This window comes from Periophthalmus magnuspinnatus, chromosome 13, assembly GCF_009829125.3.
Source record: "Periophthalmus magnuspinnatus isolate fPerMag1 chromosome 13, fPerMag1.2.pri, whole genome shotgun sequence".
NCBI classification, from domain to species: domain Eukaryota; kingdom Metazoa; phylum Chordata; class Actinopteri; order Gobiiformes; family Gobiidae; genus Periophthalmus; species Periophthalmus magnuspinnatus.
Window position 1 is genome coordinate 18,030,451 of NC_047138.1, and position 18,803 is coordinate 18,049,253.

At 43.6% G+C, this 18,803-nt stretch overlaps 2 protein-coding genes across 6 annotated transcripts in view; one reads left to right on the forward strand and one right to left on the reverse strand.

Moving 5' to 3' along the window:
- Positions 1-5,662, forward strand: part of mark4b (MAP/microtubule affinity-regulating kinase 4b) — a 34,583-nt gene extending 28,921 nt beyond the window's left edge. For 2 of the 4 annotated variants that reach the window (XM_033976506.2, XM_033976505.2), the window contains exons 16-17: positions 3,202-3,246; positions 3,802-5,662. In XM_033976506.2, the coding sequence (XP_033832397.1) occupies positions 3,202-3,246; positions 3,802-4,135 (379 nt within the window). In that variant the 3' untranslated portion in view covers positions 4,136-5,662. Of the gene's footprint in view, positions 1-137; positions 221-3,201; positions 3,247-3,801 lie in introns of all 4 variants that reach the window. The other 2 variants (XM_055226249.1, XM_033976507.2) reach the window with 2 other exon arrangements.
- A 1,342-nt stretch (positions 5,663-7,004) lies between these two features.
- ckmb (creatine kinase, muscle b) lies at positions 7,005-10,818 on the reverse strand. 2 transcript variants are annotated; one of them, XM_033976508.2, is made up of 9 exons: positions 10,720-10,818; positions 9,971-10,083; positions 9,792-9,888; positions 9,488-9,642; positions 8,368-8,500; positions 8,115-8,286; positions 7,908-8,031; positions 7,634-7,823; positions 7,005-7,445 (listed from the first exon to the last, which is right to left on the reverse strand). In XM_033976508.2, exons 2-9 carry the CDS (start codon positions 10,061-10,063, stop codon positions 7,267-7,269), a joined length of 1,143 nt encoding a protein of 380 aa, XP_033832399.1. In that variant the 5' UTR covers positions 10,064-10,083; positions 10,720-10,818; the 3' UTR covers positions 7,005-7,266. The 2 variants fall into 2 exon arrangements, with proteins under 2 accessions (XP_033832399.1, XP_055082226.1); XM_055226251.1 differs by having other exon boundaries at positions 8,368-8,496; positions 9,484-9,642.
- Positions 10,819-18,803: the final 7,985 nt, after the last annotated feature.

Consider the following 18,803-nt stretch of genomic DNA (forward strand, 5'->3'; position numbering starts at 1 on the left):
TCTGGGCTGCTCACTTGTGTTCTTCTGACACATGTGCTCTCCTCCTCTCCCATTTCTGTTCATCTGCTCCGCCTCTTCTGGACCATCCTTCTCCTTTCTTTACCGGTTTTCTTCTTCCTCTTTCTCTCTTTTCCTAGGGTCACTCTTGACCCTTCTAAACGTCCAAGCTCAAACAAGTCCATGTCGGGCTGCACCCTTCCCCTGGGGACAAAACCAGTTAGTAAGTTTTCCTTTGCTGTGTTTGTGCTGCTTCTGTCTGTCTGCACTGCCATGGCCTCTCACTGTATGCAGCTCCACTCACACTGTTGCTCATGTTCATGTTTAGAAAGAAGCATTAGCCGTAATGTAGTGTGTGTGTGTGTGTGTGTGTGTGTGGGGGGGGGGGGGGGGGGGGGGGGGGGGGGGGTGCCATATGCCAGCCCATCATTTGAATTCATAAACCTCATTGAATACATTTTTCAACCCATATTTAGCCCTCGCCATTCACCAAGTGATGGCAAGGGGTATTGCTCTTCCTGGGTTTCTTATTCTTTTTTTTCCGCCAAAACAATCCCATTTTTCACCCCCAGAACATGAGCGAAAAGTCCCACATATAGGTATAGGATCGACCGGCTCGGCGAAAAATTTCATAAAATTGGCATCGCGACAATGTCCCACGGACACCGTCTCAACAGCGCCACCTAGAAAATTCAAAATTTTCAAATGAATTGGGAGCTGACATGCATTTTTCACCCTAGCTCGATGAAATTCACACCAGTGATAGAGCTCATGGAGACAAGCAAAAAAGCCAATCATAGTGCTGCCCTAGGGCGGACAGGAAGTCGGCCATATTGAATAAAAAATTAGCCAATTTTTTCACTGCATGTTTTCAATATGCATCTCCTCCCAGGTTTTTGGTCCAAATGAGCTCAGATTTCACATGCTACATCTAGACACATGGGGTTTCATAAAACATCCACGTTTTCCACGAATTCCACACGGTACGCCCATACGCCGCCGCCGAAATACACCTTCGTTTCCTGTTTTTTCAATGTCCTCTCACGGCCACAGGCATTGCCCTACAGAGCTCACATTCACATCACATATGCGTGATTGGGTCATAAATGGAATGCAATATTAATTTTAATCAAAATTAACACTATAGCGCCCCCTACCATAGGGGTGAAACGCAGACATTACCAGATTCGTACGAAATTCGGGGAATAAATTGGGGGCATGACGTGGACAAAAAAATAATATTACGGGCATAGGTAATTTTTCACACCACCAGGGGCGCAAAGAATCCAAAAAAACATTAAAAAATGTCTGACACGCACATACATTGGTCTAGACAGCTCAAATTCACATCACAGATGTGACCTTAGGGCATTAATAGAATGCACTATTAATTGTAGTAAAAATGAACACTATAGCGCCCTCTATTTTTGAGGTGACATGTAAACATTATCCAATTCCTACGAAATTTGGGGAATCAATTGGTGGCATCAGAAGAAACAAAAAATTACGTTATAGCCATGAGTCATTTTCCATGGCTGGCCACCAGAGGCGCAAATACTCAAAAAAAAGCATTGAAAAATGTCTGACACGCACATACATTGGTCTAGACAGCTCAAATTCACATCACACATGTGACATCAGGGCATTGATAGAATGCACTTTAATTGTAATCAAACTGAACACTATAGCGCCCCCTACCTTAAAGGTGATATGTAAACATTATCAGATTCCTACGAAATTCGAGGAATCAATTGGGGGCATGACGTGTACAAAAAGATAATATTACGGGCATAGGTCATATTTCACACTTGGCCACCAGGGGCGCACAGGCTCAAAAAAAAAAATCATTAAAACATGTCTGACACGCACATACATTGGTCTAAACAGCTCAAATTCACGTCACAGATGTGACATCAGGGTGTTAATAGAATGCACTATTAATTGTAATCAAAATGAACACTATAGCGCCCCCTACCTTAGAGGTGATATGTAAACATTATACAATTCCTACGAAATTGGTGGCATAAGAAGAAGCAAAAGATTACATTATGGCCATGGGTCATTTTCAACGGTTGGCCACCAGGGGTGCAAAGTCCCCCAAAAAAATCATTGAAAAATGTCTGACACACACAGGTAGTGCAAGAGAGAGCTCAAAATGTTACCACGGGTGCAGAATCCAAACAGGAACAAAACTTAAATAAAGCACATGGCCACTACACACAATAGCGCCCCCTACAGTACAGGTAAAATACACAACTTTGTCCAATTGGCATGAAAATTGTTGAGATCATTGTGGGCCTCAAAAGAGGCAAAATTCAGAGACTTTGGTGGCACAGGCAATCCTCATTGAATCATTTTGTTGAACACATTTTTGAATAAATATGTTATATATTATAATTGAAGGCAGTTCACAATTTCAATTTGGAGGAGACTAGAGCAAGTGGAGAGGAGACTAGAGGAAGCAGAGAGGAGGAGGAAGTGGAAAGGAGACTAGAGGAAATGGAGAGCAGGAGAAAGTGGAGAGGAGACTTAAGGAAGAGGAGAGGAGAGCAGGGGGAGACTAGAGGAAATGGAGTGGAGAGTAGCATGACCCAAGCAACCAGAGCGTAGTTGAACTGAAGCCAAATTTATGTAAATGTGGAGTGAAATCACCACAGTGACAGCCATTCAGTGAACACCTTTTGAAAAGCACATATGAGGCATTGGTCGTGGTTAACTCCCCATAGAGGACTGGAGATAACCATGAGAGTGAAATGAGTGCAGGGAAGCATTTTTGTTGCTTTTGGTGTGAGTGTGGACTTATGAGAAATACAGGCAATGATTCAACTAAAATATATATTTGTGTTGATTAAACAGGAGAAATCACTCACATATTTTTGATCACCTGACCCTTTGACCAGACCAAGCTCTTTAATAATTAACCCTGCCTCTCACAAACAAATCAGAAAGCCCCAAGCATTTTAGTTTGACACTCACACCAACATGCTGCTTTGTCAGCAGCACATCAGCTCATCTAGTCCCATGAACATGAGGAGTAGTGGACCTCAGAGCAGCCTGTCCACGCTGTGGCAGAAGAGCCACGCTGTGTCCATCGTTTCCATCCACTGACCGTTGTAGGTTCTGTGTGTGTGTGTCTGTGTGTGTCGGTGTGCGTCTGTGTGTGTCACTCACAGACTTCTAACTGTCCCTTGTGTTCCTCTTGAGGGTCACAGACGAACCTGAGAGAATCAGCAGATCTCCGCTCCCAAGGTGAGTTTGCTCTTGTGCTTTCACTGCATTAGCTTTAGTACAAACATAGGCATTAGCTTTAGCATTAACTTTAGTATAAACATGTCCAGTACATTTGTGCAAATGGTCCAAGCATTTCACATGTGTTGAACTGAGCGTCCATAAGAGGGTAGTGTGCTGATATGAGCTCTGTGTTCTGCAGCGCTGGCCCGCTCCGACAGTGAGGTTAGAGGCAGCAGGTAACTGTGTGCCCTGTGTATCCTGTGTGCCCTGTGGGCCTGTGTGCCATAGACTGTATTAGGCTGCAGGAGGGATGCACCCATGTTCTCAGTATAAATGCAGAATGACATAATAATAGCCCAATATCCAGCCTATTATATGAATCATCCAGATCAGATTGAAGAGTGGTTCCTGTTTGTGGCAAGGTGCTGGTGGTCCTGTACAGACAGACCTCAGGATTAGGATGGGTGCATCCTCTCTGTTGTAGAACTGACTGCTGTGGTTCTTAAATAACAAGTCTTTCCTTTTCCCCATCTCATGATCCCTCCATCACATGGCCCCTCCCCCCTCCATCAGTCGCCATGTATCTGGGCATCAGAAAGCGAGCGAGCCCCGGACCCCCCGATGTGGCTGGGATGTGAAGGTGCGGAGCCCGAGGGACCCTGCAGAGGTGGTGCTGGCGCTGCGGGAGGCTGCACAGGCCTGCGGCTGTCAGGTGCACGTGGCGGGGCCGTTCCTCCTGTCCTGTACATACGGGGCTGCGGGGGCCCGGGTGGCCTTTGAGGCTGAGGTTTGCCAGCTGCCCGGCGGGCCGGGACGCAGCAGCGGTGTACGCTTCAAAAGACTGTGGGGGGCACAGCTGGCCTTCAGGGACATTGCCACCAAAGTGTCCAAGGAGCTGGAGCTCTGAGGGCCCTGGTGTAGGTACGCCTAGGCCAGGGTGCGCCTAGGGCAGGGTGTGCCAGGGCGGGGTATGCCAGGGCAGGGGACCGCCTGACCACAGCACTGGCTCTCTGGCTCACTAAGACTCATGTGTCTGCTGCCCCCCTGTCTGCTGGAGGACCTACAGACGGGACATGTGAAAATCGGACATTGTGGAGTGCATTTGCTGCCTGTGGGGGAGGGGCACACACACTGTGTTCAGTCTTTAATTTAAGAATGGCAGATTTGTTCTTGAGCACTTTTCTATTTGTTTTTATATCTGCTATGTTTTGTTTTTTCTTACTACGCATTTTAACATGGGCAGTGCAAAGGAATTGGCCACTTCCTAATATAAAGTTGAGATGTTTTTTTTCTGATCAATCACAATCTAAAACTAGAAGCAATAAACAGTGTTTGATTTCTGTTTCCTTCATATTTATGAAGTAAAACGCTCTCCAAACTTCCCCTTCTCTGGTTGTCTCAGAGATTCTGGAGTTTTCATAGCGTTTTTTCTTAACTTAACAGCAAACGCTAAATAGCTTCTTTTTTTTTCACAGCACATTAGAACCACATAAATAGAAACATTTTCTGGGTTTCCTCAGGGAGGTTTGGGCACATCCTCTTTGGGAGCATCTGTCTATCTGTTTGTCTGTCTTTCTTTCAAATGTGTCATTATCCAAGACAAAAGAGTCCAACCTGAGCAGCAAAGTCCTGTTCTTTGGCACAGCACTTCGCCCCTCTAGTGTAGCATCTGACTGTTAGAGTGCTCCCCATGCTTCCCAGTGTGGATGTCCCAGAGAGGGTGAGTGGGCCCAATGTGGATGTCCCAGAGTGGGTGAGTGGGCCCAGTGCGGATGTCCCAGAGTGGGTGAGTGGGCACAGTGTGGACATCCCACAGTGGGTGTGTGGGCACAGTGTGGATGTCACATAGAGTGTGAGTGGACACATTGTGGATGTCCCACAGTGGGTGAGTGGGTACAGTGTGGATGTTGCAGTGGGTGAGGGGCACAGTGTGGATGTCCCACAGTGGGTAAGTGGGCACAGTGTGGATGTCCCACAGTGGGTAAGTGGACACAGTGTGTATGCCGCATAGTGTGTGAGTGGGTAGAGTGTGGGTGTTGCAGAGTGGGTGTGGGCAGAGTTCCGATGAGTGTGCATGCCCAAAATCCCACAGGCATAGTGAACAGAACACAGATTAGGGCCCTAAGATTGGAGCTGTCCCACTCCACTGCGTTGGCAGCCTTCCCTCGTGTAACTGGACAGCCTTCAGAAGGAAACCCTCCTGACTTGACTTGAAATACATATGGAGTGACTTGATTTGGCTCTTTCTTTAGATTGTTCAATAATTGAATGTTTCTGCCGAGTTTAAGGCCCTCCAGGGGCCCTGTGGTAGGCTTCTTCTGTGGTAGGTCTTCGCTATGGTAGGCCTCCCATGTAGCAGGCTTGAAGAAAGCTCTGAGACCTGCATGTCTCTTTGAATCATGTGGCACTCAAATTAAAAACCTGTTCAATATGTTGTCTGTTCTCAGTTATTTAAATGCTTTTCTACGGTGAAATGATACCTAATGCATTTCTCTTAAAAAGCTTTGTTTCCAACAGCCCATGAACACACCACACACTGCTTCTGACTCCGGTGAGTAACACATTAAAAGTTAGCGAGAACCTTTTGTAAAATATTGGTGCAATATTCGTTCAGTAGATGTCACAACAATACAATTAGTTTGAAATCAATACCTTCCAGAGGCACAGTATTTATGGATGGTAGGTTAGGCTTTCCATAGAAATAAATAAAAGATAAGCTCGAGTTTTGGTGTGATGCAGAGCACTGTACGGTATTGTTGCAGTCTATCACTGTAAATTAACTATTGAACTGATATCATTTTTTGGGAAAGTCTATGGGAAAAAATGTAGTTTTGGAATCAGTGAAGTGGGTGTAGTTGAGCTCCATTTGTTTTGATACAGATCACAGTCATTGGACAGACCATGGGTGTCCCTGATTGTCTAATCTAACTGTCAATCATGCCCATCTGAATTTTGGAGGATTAACTGGTGACAAGACTCACATTTCTGTAAGGTATTGAAGAAATTTGTATTCTAGATAAAAGGCAAGGTTAGCAGTGGCTTTAGTGGAAACATTTTAGGTGAGACACTTGCATAGCTTAGACACCTACATTGCCTAGTGTGAAAGTAGTGGTGGTGGTTGACGTGCTAATGGTACAGATTGGCCACCTCGACTCCCTCACTTTGCCCCAGGGAAGCAGCTTACCATCACAGAGTATGGAGTGAATGAATAATGCACTGTAAACTGCTTTGGGTGTCCTGAAATGTGCTCTATGATATGTTTAGAAGAATACTTTGAAAATGTATTTAGTTATAGAATATGGAATACCTGAATTAAAATGTATTTTGTTACATATTGTAATACACGGTCTAATCAGAGTGCTGTATTCTGAATACTTAGAATACTTTTACATCAAGTTGCATTTAAATGATAGTGTAAAATCACAGCACAGTTTGTTTGACCGTTCTGCATTTCCTATCACTAATATAGAGAAGGAAAAACACTTGCAGTGGTATTTTCTGTTTTTCCCTTAAACACTGTGCAGTTTGAAGCCTAAATTGTGTGTTCAAATGCCACAATATATTCCTCTGATTTTAAGAAAGTAAATGTATCCTGAATACAAAAGGAAAACAGTTACTCAGTATTCTGAATACGTATTCCCAGTTACTTTCCAACATTGTCTATAAATCCAGTACATTCTTTTGATCATTGTTCTGTGCTAGATGTGCAGAGAGATGCATGGCCATGGTCCAGGGAAGTAGGGCAGTAATTGTATTTAAAGACACAGAGAGGTGGGTACCATGGGGCATGTTTTAATCGTCCAGTTACATTTACAGCCAGTATGTTGCTGGGTTGTGCAGACACAGTCTCCATTCAACTGTGTTTTGATTGATCCCAGTACGTTACAGAGGATGGCACTAACATCAGGCCACAGAGGAAAGACAGAGTAGAAAAAAGGGAAGAGAGAGGGTGATTGAGAAGAAAACAGGCAGTAGCCAGGAAGAGAAGTTTACAGCGAGGCTACTGTTTGTGTCCTCATACAAAACAACCTCAGTCCTTTACTTCTGAGCGGGAATCATGCCATCGATGGACTCGCCCTTTTCCAGTTTCTTCTCCATCTCCACCATCAGCTTGACTCCATCCACCACAAGCTGCACCTGGTACACCTCAGAAGAGCCCAGACGGTCAGCGTTGGAGATGTCGAACACTCCACCCACGGAGGCAGTGTCCACACCACCTGTGCACAACAATGTGATCAGGAGGGGCTTGTGTAAAGCAGGTTAGTCCCCTGGCTGAGGCCTGTATTGCTAGTGATGGCTGACACTTTATCTCTGCTAGAGTTGTCTATTATCTGAACATGACTTTTATTTTCAGTTTTTGGAGACAAAAGACTTTCTACACACTCTGTGGTTATAGTTGTGGTACCTGTGCCACGCTTCTGCAGACGCAGTCTGGTCAGAATCTCCTCAAACTTGGCGTGTGTGCTGAGCTTGGGCAGCTTGACGTGCACACCTCCACGCAGGCCTGTGCCCAGGTTGGAGGGGCAGGTCAGGATGTATCCCAGATGCTCGTTCCACATGAAGCCGTGGTTGTGCTTCTTGAAGATCTCCTCAATCTAAGTGGACAAACATAGGGGGAGGAGGATGAGTGGATGTGTGTTCTCTGCCTTCAATAAATGAAGGATACACATGTGTAGTACCTTCTGCAGACCCACGCAGAAGCGTCTGAACACCTCCTTCATGTTTCCACCCTTCTGCATGGAGATGACCCTCAGGTGGTCCTCCTCATTAACCCACACCAAGAAGGTCTTGTTGTCGTTGTGCCTTCACAGCAAAGTGGGGTCATGTGACTTCAGTAAGCAGGAAATGCTCTGTGCTGTCTTTATGCTCTGCTCAATCTGTCTTACCAGATGCCTCTGCCGTCGGGCCAGTCACGGGCCATACCAGCACAGGTCAGCAGGGGGGACACGGGCTTGTCAAACAGGAAGTGGTCAGCGATGAGCTGCTCCTGCTCGGCGTCAGTCATGCCAGTCAAAGGGTAGTACTTGCCCTTGAACTCTCCCTCCAGGCTGGACAGCGCTGTGGAGATAGAGGTCACATGAGGTCATATGAGGTCACATGATGTCAAATGAGGTCAGATGAAATCAGAGTGGGACTCACCCTCGATGGACAGCTTTTCGATGGCTCTGCGCTCTCCACGGCTGTTGTGGGGGGGCAGGGTGAAGCCCTTGATGCTGCGGCCAGTACGCACACGGCTGGACAGCACATAGTTGGGGTCCAAGTCATCACCTCCCTGAACACAACACACAGTCAGTCACAGGCAGGGACATGACATTCTGAGGGGCAGGTTCTCAACCAAGAAAAAAGGCCTCTTTTCCATATAGCTCAAAATGAACTTATCCATGTTTTTTTAAGTAAGTAAAAATGATTTAGCTTCTTTAAAGATGAAGGTGAAAAAAATCCTATTTTTTAGCAGTCTGATACAGAATAATATGATATAAGCTCATTATTGTAGCATCTCCAAGACTAAAAACATGCAATTGTTTATTAGACTATAACACCTGGCCTGCTTTTATGCCATATTTGTCATTAACGTCCATTTTAGAAAGACTGATCACTTGGTTCTCTGTGAACCCCCAGCCCTCAGCTTGCTCCCTGTGCTCCGCCCCTGCTCCTGTGCAGCTCCTGTCTGAGAAGCAGTCTCACACTGGGCTGTAGATAAACGCTCCAAAGAACAGTCAAAGTCAAGGCTAAAACTTTTATCCACATAGACATAGACTTAAGTGTTACGATGTTTTTATGAGAATTCAAGTGAGGATGCGCCATGCATCGACGCGTTATTGAATCTATTGACATATCATTGCATCAGCTGTTCTGCTCATAACATTGTGAATAAGTTGTCTGAAAACAACAATCGGCTAAATGCTTAAATTATGTAGAACATCTTTATGGACTTTAAATTGTTCCTACAGTCTTTTATTTCGCTGTTAAGTTTAAGATGCAATAGGCAGGTGCACATGAGCAAGTATGAGGCAGGAGAGAGGGGAACGAAGCGATAGTGACATTCTTTTGAGTGTTTAAAACAACTTTTACCCATCTGCTGTCTACTGCTGGGGGAAATATTAAGCCTAAAAAAATCTGACTTAAGGGACCTCGTGGTCAACAAGGGGGCAGGTGCTTGACCACCACCTGGGCCCTATCTGTGCACGTCCCTGGTCACCGCCCCACTAAACACAGGCCCGCTGAACACAGGCCTGCTCCACTCTGGACAGACACTTGCCTTCAGGTTCTCGAAGTTGAGGTCGGTCTTGTGCTTGTCGGTGGGTTTGTATCCACCATGACGGTCAGAGATGACGGGGTCCAGCAGGTCCTTGAACACCTCATAGGACTCCTCATCACCAGCGACGCAACCCACAGTCATGATGAAGGGGTGACCTGGGGGTCACAGAGGGCATATTTTGTTATGTAACTGTTCTGCCTGAACAAAGAGGTATTGTTATTGTGTAAATAATGATGAGATATATAGTGCCAACACTGAGCAGAACATCTTAAATAACATCATATGAATGTGGGTGTTGCCTCACCAGGGTTGTCCACTCCAGTCTGGATCACATCATCCAGAGTGAAGCCACTGGGGGTGGACTTGCCCCTCAGTTTGCCATAGATCTCCTTGTTCAGCACCTGAGGCGTGACCAGAGGGTTAGGGGGAATTCATATATGCATGCATATACACTTATATTTAGTTTAGATGAAGGCTGCACACCTTAGCCATGTGGTTATTGTGCAGGGACAGGTCTGGGTACTCGTCATCCAGAGAGAACTTCATTTTATAGTCATTATGACAGTTCTTCGCCATGGCTGCGATTCTTAGTCCGCCTGAAAAACAAAAAACAAAAATAAAATAATTACAAGAGCTTTACATGAATTACATTGCCATTTTTAACATACAGACCAGCAATCAAATGTACATACAAGCATATGAACAGTCTCATGTTAATTAAGGAAACCTAGTCAAATAGTCATATACATTTTTGACATCTTCACATAATTCTCTGCACGTATCCAGATCCAGTCTCCCTCTTGGCTTCTCATCTTCCTTCTTGTCTGCCCTTTGCTGGGGCCTGATTGGCCGTGATCATGGCCCTCAAGAGCTTCACATAGTGTGCCACACTTGTGCTGAGAGTAGAGCAGCGTAACAGTGATACTTGGACACCTGTTCCAGCTAAAGGTCAGACTAAATCAGGCTGGGCTCATGTAAGAGCACATGTCCTGCAGGTCCTGCTAGCGTCAGCAGCAGCTGTCCCTCTCTCCTCAGAGCCGTCTGCAGGAGCCTACACACCCAAGTCCCATTGCCCACTATCTGAGAAAAGCAGCACCACAGTACATTCCATTGGAAACATTTGCGGTGGAATCCAAAAGTCCATTTCAGCTGGAAGTCAACCTCAAGCACTGAATATGATCTCCACTCCCAAATGTTGAACAAAAACACACTTTTGGCCTGACTGATTTTACCTGCTCAGGAGAAAAGAAGTAACAGATCCTGGGATCAAGTCCTGTCCACCCAATGTAGGGTCGCCCAGCTCTGCTAGGTCATGCACTTAGCATTTATACCCCCATGTGTGCTTTCATTGGCGCTCTCAGTGTAGGAACCCCTATGGTGATTGGTCAAGGAGGGTCTATGGTGCTGGAGTGAGTTTCTAAAAGGCAACAACCAACATCACAGGGAGACACAGCGACAGCTGCAGCTCCCCTTTCATTCTCTTCTGCTCCAGTCAAGAGCACTCACTCTGACAGGTCTGAGCCTCCATAATGCTCATTATCAATCAGCCTGATGAAGGATTCAGGCTGATTGCCTGTGTCATCACACAGAGGCAACATGTAAGGCCTCTTTGTACTGTTTTACGTGACATAATGAGCCTGTAGAGGTTACACAGCTGTGATGAAGCAGGGGCCTTCTGGGATGTGTTGTGTTGTTTTGCAGTTGTACATTTGGAGTGGCTGTATTTGAGTGCATGAGGCACTTATGTAGATCCTGTTTCAGTGCTGTTCTAAACAGGCATGCATAGGACTTTCCAAATTGGTCCACCTGCAAGAGGCTTCAATCTCAGCCTCGTAAAATAAATCAGATCAGCTTTGACACAGGGACTGAACACACTGACCTGAGGTCCAGTCCTGATCTAAGCTGTGCACTGGTGCATATATCCCAGTGTTTGGGCAGCACAAAGGCCAGTGTGAGTGACACTTGGGGGGGGTCTGGTGAATTCACATGGCTTTGGTCTGTATGGCAGAGCTCCAGATCCCAGTTTAGTCTGTCACTGTATCTCCGTGTTCAGAGAGCCCGGCAGCCTTCACAGCTGCTCCAAGCTCCACCCTTTACACCCAAGGACAGTTATGTAAGAAGTGATCATTGGAACAGTGTGATCTAAGTGTCAGCCTTGTATTCCCACTGCAATGCCACACATGTGGGCTTCATATTTTTATCAACTGCATCACGTGAGCTCCTCCTGGGGCCCGCAGTGGCGCTTGGCACACAGCGTCAGGGACACAGCAGAAGAATCTTTGGGAGAAAGGATTTCCTCCTCACACCACCATCCACAGGGAATAATCCAGGGCTCCTCACGTTCGCACATTCACACCTGAGCACTGCCAGGAACAACATAACTCCTGAGTGCAGACTGTGGCCTGTGCTTTCAACAGAGACCAGGGGTCACACCTCATGTCCCATGTACCCCGAGGCCATACTGGTGGTACACACTTTAAGAAACATGATCGTTCTTGTTTAAAGTAGTTCCTGCTCCACACTAGCAGGCCCCAATCATCTCTGGTGTTTGTGGAAACCCACAAGACCCTTGTGAGACAGTAGCCATTTGTTAATTTGCTTATACATTTTTTCATAGTTTTTGTTAATGTTGCTTATGAATACCAATAAGTAATTAGTGATAACTGGAACTATAGTAGTATAGCACAGACTAAAAAACAAACAAAACTGAATGGAATGCATAAGTGCAATTATGAAAGGAAACACTAATTAAATGTCATTTTTTTGTCAAAGGGGCCTGTAACCAGACCAGAAACAAACTCAACATGCAAGCTACAAGTTTATGCACAAGTGGAACAACTAATTGTAATTTTTTTTATAGGGATATGGACTGGAAAAGTTCTGCATGCCTTTCCAGCTTTCAGTCCCCCAACAGCATAAGTGTTCCACTGAAGATCTATATTTACACCCAAGGGAGCCATGCGGGAGAACAGGGCAAAGGTCAGGACCTCTCTGCTGGACACTTGTGCTCTGAATCTGAAAAAGCCATTTTAAACACCAGCTACAAAGTGTGTCAGCAGTTTACACACACTGCAAATAGAAAATGGAATGCGAAAGACGAGATGTGACGGTGATGGGGGGTTCAGTGGGTCTACAGGAGTTAATACTGTTGAGTGGACTCTGTGGAGGAGTCACTAGTGTTCAGTGAACCATATGGATTAGTCACTTGTGTTGAGTGGGTTCTGTGGAGTCACTAGTGTTCAGTGGACCCTGTGGAGGAGTTGCTAGTGTTCAATTCGTTGATTGGTTCAAGCGGTCACGTGGTACTGCATAAATGAGCCCAACTGTTTTGAATGAGTCACAGATTTGGAACATCGTTCAGAACCTCTCTGGCGATCCGTTTGCTCTCGTCGCTCAAAGCATCATGGGGGTAGCTCTACTGCGCTACCCACTGTCCATGGGTAGGGCAGGACCGGATGTACCTAGCTGCTAAAGGCTAAACTTGCAACATGCACCATTGAGCACGGCCCATTGATTTCAATGAGCAGCCATATTTAGGCCCCAGGGCTTGTGTAAGAGATACTAGTGTTCAGTGGACCCTGTGGAGGAGACAGTCTTCAGTGGTCAGTGCTCTAGTGGGAGTCTTGACATTTGTCTGATCGTCCAAGTAACAATAACAGCCATCAGAAATGTGCTGGCCTGTAGGCCAAATAATATACATAATGCTGATTACACTTTGCACATATTCAAAACAATTATTTGTCCAACCTCTAATGCGAATCGCTAGTGTTCAGTGGTCTCTGTGGAGGAGTTACTAGTGTTCAGTGAACCCTGTAGAGGAGTCACTAGTGTTCAGTGTACCCTCAGTGCTCTTTTTCATTGTGCTTACAGTTAGTTGCGCCTCCAAAGTGGAGTAGTGGCTGTGGATGAGAGAGCTGCGCAGAGGATGTCTATGTTTAGTGCTGCAGGACGCACTGCTCTGAGGCTAGTCCTGATTGAATTGCATTGAATCAGCTGTTTGTGCCACTGCTACAGCTACTGACCATTCACCATCCTCCGACTGCTACTGGATCATTGTACACTAGTCACAATCCACAACTGAAAGAGGATAGGACAAAACTAAGCTTTAGCATAGTAGCACTGGCAGTATACATAGTTAAGCATTAATATCAAACATTTCACAGTACCATTGTGAACAGTCTGCAGAACTGATAGCTCCTGGGCAATATTGCATTGGATTATTGTATTTGCATTGCTGAAGTATGGCAACAATAACTGTAGTGACGCAGAGATTGTTCATAGACAAGAACATATGGCTGAGTAAGCAGCTTTGTACATAGAGATTTATTATTATTATTATTATTATTATTATTATTATTATTATTATTATTATTATTAAACATGCTCACAGAGGAAGACTGGACTTATTTTTTCCTGCTCAGCAAAGAGACACACATGCTCAAAGATTTATTCAGAGGTGGTGCATCTAACGGAGCCTTCCACTGATAACATCTCAAATGAAAGGCCTATTGAGAAAGCAACAGTCTGCACAGGAAAAGTTAGCTTCTGGTCCCTGTAACATCTGTCGAGACAAATCTGGCCCTTGGTTAATGTCAAGACACGTAAGGGTCACCAGGCCATTTTACACATTATTAGAAGTAGTTCAGCTCTTCGGTCAGGCACACTGTGGCCTACTCTTGAGCCTATCCTCGAGTCTGTGGGTGGGAGCTTGTGCCCCCATCACCCATTCATTCATTACTGTTATAGTCTCATTTCTCACATAAAATTTTACTTTGCTGGATTCATATGGACCTCAAAGCTCCCCTTGGTTACCTTTTTCCCATTGTGTTTACGGGCTTCAGGAGCTTGTATGTCAGTTATTGGGAGGTCATGCGGGAGAAGCAGTTCTGGGGAAAATGGGGGAGGTAAAGAGAGGGAGGTCCCGAGTGAAGCATGGTCCTGGGGGACCTTATAAGGGTACAGGCCACACTGGGCTGAACAGCTGAGCCATTTATCACACGTTCATGTATCCTCCACACTGCCGCTTTGCAGCGCCCTCTAATGGCAAAACAGAGGAATTGGAGGAGTCAGGGAAGTTGTATGGACACCTATGGGGGGCTGCAAAAAGCCCAGGAACCAGCAAATCTAACTTTTTCAATCCAGGCCCCCCGCGGTGGGGTTGCGCCTGCAGCAGCACAAAGCCCTGATATATGTTATATTCTAAAGCCGCAGCGTGAACCCTTCGAAATCCCGTTGATTCGTTTTAGCGGTAGTTTATATTTTAGATGTAGTGATTGTTATGGCCTTTCCCAAACGGCTCCCTTCCCTATGCCCTAACACCGGATTTGCGCGTTCCCGAGAAGGGGAGTGTCGTCCGAAATGATCAGACTCTGAGGGAGAGCGGCTGATAAGGCCCTGCATCGGTGCGGGTGGCCACTAAACAGGTGTGCTCCACGTGCTACACGCACGTAGTTTAGTTCCATGCTTATATAGGTTTATTTAAGAACTGTAAACGACGTGACTTATAAATGAAAGAGAAAATGTTAATCGGATCAAATGTGCATTTATTTGTGTCTGGAAAATAGAGTTGATGCAAGATAAATATATTTGATATTTTTTACTCACTGGCAACATGTAAGATGAGGCTGATCTGTATCTACACTAGATATGAAAACGAATGATTAAATATAAAACTTCATATTGTCGACAGTTTTGGGCCATACTTTCATGGTAATGGAACGTGCCACATTTGTTTGAGCGTGTATCTAATGAAGATTTGCACAGCACTAATAAAACAACCCTGAAGGTGGAGTTAATACACCATCCGCCATTAATGTCAACAAGAAGCAGAGGCTACTGGAAATTTAACTCCTCACTCCTCACTAATGAAGACTTCTGCAGGGACGTTATTGAACTTCTAGAAACAATATATTCTGACAAAAATCTTAAGGCTTATATTGATAAGTGGGAATTCTTTAAATTCAAAGTACGCCAGATCTCTATTAAGCATAGCAAATTAATAGCTAAACAATGTAAACAGAAAGAAACTGAAATTATTAAGGAATTAAACCAAATTTGCTCTAAACCTCATTTTGATAATGACGATAAACGACGAAAAAGTATTCTTCAGTGCTCCCTTGATGATCTTTACACTAAAAAAGCCAAAGGAGCATACCTTAGATCTAGGGCAAAATGGGTGGAGTTTGGTGAAAAAAGTACAGCATATTTCTGTAACTTGGAAAAAAAAAAGACAAGAAAGGAATGCAATTCAAAGTCTTTATATTAATGATCAACTTTGCACTGACCCTCAACTGATCTTCAAGCTGTACATGTCTTCTTACTCTAAACCTCACACTGAGTCCTTTTACAAAACTATTAAAGATTTTATCCCCAAAATTGATAATAATTTCAAACAGGTCTGTGAAGCAGAAATAACTATACAAGAATTGGATAAAGCTCTTAGTTGTTTGTCCAAAGATAAAGCTCCAGGTTGTGATGGGCTGACTAGTAACTTTTATAAATTCTTCTGGGATCACATCAAAGATCTTATCTTCCAAATGCTTAAAGAGGTTCTAGAAAATGGCTCCCTCACTCATACTATGAAACAGGGAGTGATCACTCTTATCCCCAAGCCAGGTAAAGATCCCAACCGCCTTGACAATTTAAGACCTATAACCCTCTTAAATAACGATTACAAGCTCTTAACTCACATTTTTGCAAACAGACTGAAACTAGGCATAACACAAATAATTTCTGAAACTCAATCTGGTTTTATAAAAGGTCGCTCTATTCATAATAATATACGCCTTGTCCTAGATTTAATAGACTATGATTTTCTAATTAACAACGAAGGTTTCATTCTACTTTTAGATTTTTACAAGGCCTTTGATATGATTGAGCATAGTTTTATGTTCCAAGCATTGCAGTCGTTTGGTTTTGGGAGTAAATTTATTAACGTTATAGAAACATTTTATAATGATACCAGTAGCTCTGTTTGTTTACCCCATGGGACCTCTCAGAGATTTCAGATAAACAAAGGAATAAAACAAGGGTGCCCAATTTCACCCCTTTTATTTATTGCAGCAGCAGAGATGCTTTCCATACTAATCAAAAATGCAGACTTTGGCAAGCTTTCAATTGCAGATACAGAATTGTCTATTTGTCAGCTAGCTGATGATACAACCATCTTTTTAAACAACCTGAACGAAATTCCTAAAATACTCCAATTTATTGAATGCTTTTCTAAAGCCTCAGGCCTCAGATTGAATTTAAACAAATGTGAAATCTTACCTCTAAAGCCATGTGCAGTTTCTGCACATGGCTGCCTATTCTATAGGAATCCCTAAACCAGCGATTAAATCTATTAATCAAATTAACTTTAATTTCATTTGGAAGCGGAAAACACACTATATCAAACAAGGCAATTTAATCAAGAAATATGAAGATGGAGGTTTGCAAGCGATTGAATTTGACAGCCTGAATGGCACTTTGAAAACAAATTGGCTTAGATCCTTTTTTAAAAATCAAAATAGTTTATGGTTTATTATTCCTGTTAAAATATTTTCAAACTTAGGAGGCTTACAATTTCTTCTCAGATGTAACTACAATGTTAAAAAACTACCCATTCAGCTGTCCTCCTTTCATCAACAAGTCCTTTTATATTGGAGATTAATATATAAGCACAACTATAGTCCACATAACACGCCCCTGTGGAACTGCCAATTCGTTACCGTTAGAAACAAATCCCTTTTTGTACAAAAATGGTTTGAAAAGGGTATTTGGTCCCTGATGCATTTATTGAATGACAATGGTAATCTTCTGTCATTTGATGAATTCTCAAGAAAATATGACATACAAACAGAAAAGAAAGAATTTATTAAAATCACTAAGGCCATCCCTCAGAATATTTTGAACACAGTCTCCTTCCTGTTTCATAATCCTAACTGTAGATATCCCACTCTTCCTAAACTTATGATAAATGGCTTCAATATCTCAACTATCAAACTTCCAAATTGTAAAATTAGACAATTCTTTATTGATGCTATTTATTCTTATATTTCAAATCCAAATTCTATCTCACTATTGTTTTCATCTCAGGAAAAGAAGAAAATTCGTACAATCTATTTGAAACTTCCCATTCCCCCTAAAGCTAAGGAAGTCCATTTTAAAAGTCTTTCAGGCACATACCCGTCTAAAGAACTGCTCAGACGGCGTTTTGGGATGGATGACAATTGTTGTTCTTTCTGTGATGTCAATATTGAATCGACAGAACACTTATTTTTTGAATGTATGTTTTCTAAAGCCTTTTGGGACGATATTCACTACTGGCTCTTCCCCAGGATTCCAAATTTAAAAGACTTTACCAGCAAGGACATCATCTTTGGTATTCTTATACATGACAAAAAATGTGAAATGATTTTAAATGTGATCTTTATTATAGGTAAATTCTTTATCCACAAGTGTAGGTTTTTAAAAACCACTCCATCCTTCCTCCCTTTCCATAAAGAACTTTGTCTCTTCTTTTCATCTGTAAGTTTTATGGAAAAGAAAGATGCTGTAAAACTTAAAAGTGTAGTAGATGATCTAAATCTCATAGATAACCCCTAGTATATATAATATATATAATTTTTTTTATATATAATTTTTTTTCTGTTCATTTATATTTATTTTATTATTATGTATTTATTATTTATTTATTTATCTTTTTTATGTACTGTACTTCATTATTATAATCTGTCTGTTCTGACTTTTAATTGTGGAACTGTTCTGTTATGCCACAAATATTGTATATCTTTACTCTTAATAAAAAAAAAAAAAAATAAAAAAATAAAAATGTCAACAAGAGGGTAGAGCAAGTGTAGGCCGTGTCCCAATTCGCCCACCTGGCCTTAGAATCACCATTGGAAGGGCGGTTCGAAGGGCAGTTACGTAATTTCCGGTGTGACAAGGACTGTCCCATTTCAACCCACCCTACTGAACTGGTAAACCAGTACGAACATTTGAATGTGTATTGCGCAGTGGACTCCATTTTCTTCTCTTTTTTGCGTAGTTGCGGTGCATGATGGGATATAGAAGTGCGTGAAGTGTGCACGGATGCTTCGGCCACGTCCGATCTCCATGGAAACGGTGGAAAGGGGAGGGCAGGTTTGTGGGCGCATTCAGTAGGGTGGGTTGAATGGGACAGCCCTTGTCGCGCCGGAAATTACATAACTGCCCTTCGACGCACACTTCCAATCGTGATCCTAAGGCCAGTTTGGCGAATTGGGACACGGCCTAGACCACAGACCAGCGACAGCAGGGTGAGGGTCTAGGAAGAGGAAGGAGAGACTGGCTTGGG

Excerpts from the sequence above, each read along its gene's own strand:
- ckmb (XM_033976508.2), bottom strand. The coding sequence starts at position 10,063 with ATGGCGAAGAACTGTCATAATGACTATAAAATGAAGTTCTCTCTGGAT. Across the intron at positions 9,643-9,791 it reads GACTGGAGTGGACAACCCTG|GTCACCCCTTCATCATGACT; the intron begins GTGAGGCAACAC and ends TGTGACCCCCAG. Across the intron at positions 7,446-7,633 it reads TCTGCAGAAGCGTGGCACAG|GTGGTGTGGACACTGCCTCC; the intron begins GTACCACAACTA and ends TGTTGTGCACAG.